Source organism: Suricata suricatta, chromosome 2 (assembly GCF_006229205.1).
Source record: "Suricata suricatta isolate VVHF042 chromosome 2, meerkat_22Aug2017_6uvM2_HiC, whole genome shotgun sequence".
Classification (NCBI taxonomy): Eukaryota; Metazoa; Chordata; class Mammalia; order Carnivora; family Herpestidae; genus Suricata; species Suricata suricatta.
In genome coordinates this window covers 185,590,675-185,594,048 of record NC_043701.1, presented here as the reverse complement: position 1 = coordinate 185,594,048, position 3,374 = coordinate 185,590,675, and the positions used below count along the sequence as shown (strand labels likewise).

The 3,374-nt window shown below is 64.2% G+C and overlaps 1 protein-coding gene across 1 annotated transcript in view; it reads right to left on the bottom strand.

Annotated features, from left to right (window-relative positions):
• Positions 1–1,076: 1,076 nt before the first annotated feature.
• DPYSL4 (dihydropyrimidinase like 4) overlaps positions 1,077–3,374 on the bottom strand; it is a 5,637-nt gene continuing 3,339 nt past the window's right edge. Inside the window, exons 7-10 of the mRNA XM_029920675.1 lie at positions 2,842–2,998; positions 2,425–2,566; positions 1,646–1,816; positions 1,077–1,355 (exon numbers count right to left, since the gene is read on the bottom strand). Coding sequence (XP_029776535.1) covers positions 1,077–1,355; positions 1,646–1,816; positions 2,425–2,566; positions 2,842–2,998 — 749 coding nt within the window. The remainder of the gene's footprint in view (positions 1,356–1,645; positions 1,817–2,424; positions 2,567–2,841; positions 2,999–3,374) is intronic.

The window sequence follows — 3,374 nt, the reverse complement described above, 5'->3', positions numbered from 1 at the left end:
CCCAGAGCCAGAGACTTTTCCCAGGAGCCCCCACGACAAACAGTCCGTGGACTGAAGCAAAACCCTCCTGTGTGCTTGTGTTTCCTGCTGGCACCTCCCTTGGGTTCACACTTAGACTCAGGATGGTAGCCAGCATCGGGGGGTCACCACGAGGTGCAGGGGCAAGAATGGGGCTTTGATTCCCGACGGTTTGGGTCTGAGTCGGCACCCCACCTCCGGCACCCAGGGTGAGGGACTGGGAGCCACCTCTCCCTGCGCTGGTGGCACATGGGGCACCCCTCTGGACTTCCGGCCGGGGCTCTGCACCTGGGCCGCGTTCCCAAGGCCCCACCTGGGGGCGCAGCCGCGTGGCCCTGAGGCAGCAGCGTCTTCAAGAGTTAGAGCAGACGCCACTCCCCTTCCCCCTGGAGACCATGGCCCCAGCGCCCAGCCCACCCTGGAAGCTGGCCCTCCTTGCTCCGAGTTCAGACAACATCCTTCTAGAAAGCTGGATAAAGCAAACTTGTGTGTGCAGTAATTTTGTGTACACGTGTGTGCGTGCGCATGTGCGCACCAGCTACGCGTGCTGTGTGGGGCCGGTCACACAGATGCCTGAGCATCTGGCAGACACAGCTCGGCCCAGGGTTGCAGGAAGGAAGGAAAAGGTGAGAGAAAGTACTCACGACTTCCCGGTTCATAAAGCGGCTGTAAAGCCCACGCGTCCCTGCCTGTCTGTGGAGGCGCATGCGCGCACGCCGAGATCCCACAGTGCACTGGGGCCTCGGTGGTCCGCCCGGGGAGGCGGCCACGACCGGCTTCTGTGGGGCCCCGTGCACAATACAAGTTTGCATGGAGGGGCACCTGGGGGCTCGGCCGGTTGAGCATCTGACTCTTTGGTTTACGCGCAGGTCATGATCTCCTGGTTCATGAGTTCGAGCCCCGCGTCGGGCTCTGTGCGGACAGCTCAGAGCCTGGAGCCTGCTTCGGAGTCTGTCTCCCTCTCTCTCTGCTCCCCCCCCCCCAATAAACATTTTTAAAACATAAATAAAAGTGCATAAAACCACTGCTAAGAACGACTCTCCAAGCAGGCCTTGGTCCTACTCAGGGCGGCCGGGCCAGGCTGACCAGGAGGTGGAACCGCCTGGAGGTGAACCAGGTCCCAGGAGTCCCCCCGCCCCGCCCGGATCAGGCCTTACCCGGTTGCGCGCCTTTATCCTCTTGTAGACGAAGTCGGGGAACGTCTTCCGAGGGATGAAGCGGCCGGCCCCAGGGGTGACGAACATGTTCCCATCCTCCATCACGACCCTGCCCTGACTCACGACCGCCGTGGGGGCCCCTCGGCACTCGAGGCCTTCGAAAATGTTGTACTCCACGTTCTGGGGAGACAGGGAGGAGGGCGGGCCTCAGCCCCCTGCGAGCTGCCCGGCACCCTCGGAGCCCGAGGGCCCTGTTCTAGGGCCTCTGAGGAGAGCCAGTCACCTCGGCTGGGCCAGACCCGGCCACCCCCTGCTGCGACAGTCCCAGAATTGTGCCCCTTGGGGCAAAGGGGATGCAGATGAGCCTGTAATGGGGTGGAGTCTCCCACCAGGCGGGGTGTGTGATGCGCGTCCCCGGGGCTCCCTCAGCCCTGATCCTGACCCTGACCTAGGGACCCGGCTTCTCTCACCAGGTTGTGGCTCTTGGCAGAGATGATTTTTGTGGCCTTGGGGTTCCAAATAACCAGGTCAGCGTCGGAGCCCACAGCCACACGCCCCTTCCTCGGGTAAATGTTGAAGATTTTGGCTGCATTTGTACTGGTCACAGCGACAAACTCATTCTCATCCATCTTCCCCGAGGCCTGGGAAACAAGAAGGCCAAGGTGAGGCAGGGGGTGCTTGTCTGAGCACCTTCCCGGGGGTCTGGTCTCAAGGCCTTTCTGCGGACACAGCGGCCCCTGCCGAAGTTTTGGTGACATCTATGTCCCCTGAAGGACATGACAGCCCCCTAGGGTGGCCAGGAGGCCTTGGGAAATAGGACGGCTTGAGGGGCCTAGGGTCCGGGCCCCTGCCGGGGGACGAGCTCAGGGCTGGAGTGTGGGGGTGCAAGCCATCTGAGGTAATCTGGGGAAGACTGAGTATAATTCCAGCAGGAACAGTGACCCGCTCTCTCAAATGCATTCTCCAGGGGACCCAGCCGCCCCACAGCCATGGGAATCTTCCCCAGGGGGACCAGGACGGAATGTCTGGGGAGCCCTGGGTGGCAGGGCTGAGGACCCGACACACCCTGGCTTCTGTTCCAGGCGGTGGGTGTGTTTACTGGTTACTGGCTTCCCTTCCTGAGGGACCTGGTGGAGGATGGACCACCGCACAGCCCGCCTACGGCCCGCCCCCACACTCCCCCTCCCCGCCCTGCACACGGCCCCGCCCCACAATGACTCCGCCCTGCAGCGGCCCCGCCCGCACTCACCACACACTTCTCCCAGACCACAGACATCCGCTCCTCGATGCCATTGGTGCCCTCAGGGATGAGCGTGAAGTTGTCCTTGCCAACGGCCTTTTGGGCGGTGGTGAAGGTGCAGTGGCCACTGCCGGTCACCTGAAGGTCCCCGCTGAGAAAAGGTGGGTTCAGAGGAGGCCCCAGTGGCCGGATTTTCTTGAGACAGCCCAGGCCAGTCGGCTTTACCCCCCTGCCCCCACCCCCCGCTGGCACAGCCCACGGGGGCAGAGGTGGTCCGAAAGCAGCACTGAGCAGAGCAGGTGTCTCAGTGCGGGGACAGGAGGGCTGGACGGATCAGCACGGGTTCTCTGCACGGGAGGCCCCGGCCCAGGGCTAGCGTGGAAGCCCGGAGTTGCTGGCGGGCTGCGCGCACGGGCGGCTCCTTACCTGGACAGCAGGGAGGTGAGGTGGTCCGCGGTGGTGGGGTCCGGGTTGATGGGGGGCGATGTGACGAAGGCCGCGGCCTTCGCCCAGTTCTTGCTCCAGTAGTGTGAGCCGTCAGTGCCCAGGCTGGCGGTGATGGGCTCCCCAAACACGACCACCCCTGCAGGGAGGCCCGTGAGAGGCACCCACGAAGCCTGTGGGCTCCCCCAGAACCGGGCAGGGCAGGGCCCTTCGCGCTGGGCTGCTGACACCCTCCTCAATTTCTGGACCCTGGACGGCTCATCTCCAGCTTCCGGGACACCCAGACCTTTCCACGTGGGGGTCCCTTCCACACCCTCCCCCTCCCACTGCCTGCTGGAGGTCAGGCCTGCAGGGGGATCAGCCGGGCTGAGGGCAGGAAACATGGGCAAGGCTGCCCGGCCCTGCCCACCTGAACCCGTCCCCCCTGAGGACCCTGGTTCTTCTGTCCTCCAGCTGCGGGCTGCTCTGTGGGCAGAGGCTAGCGGGGGCCCCCAGTGCGTGCCCCCAGCTCCCGG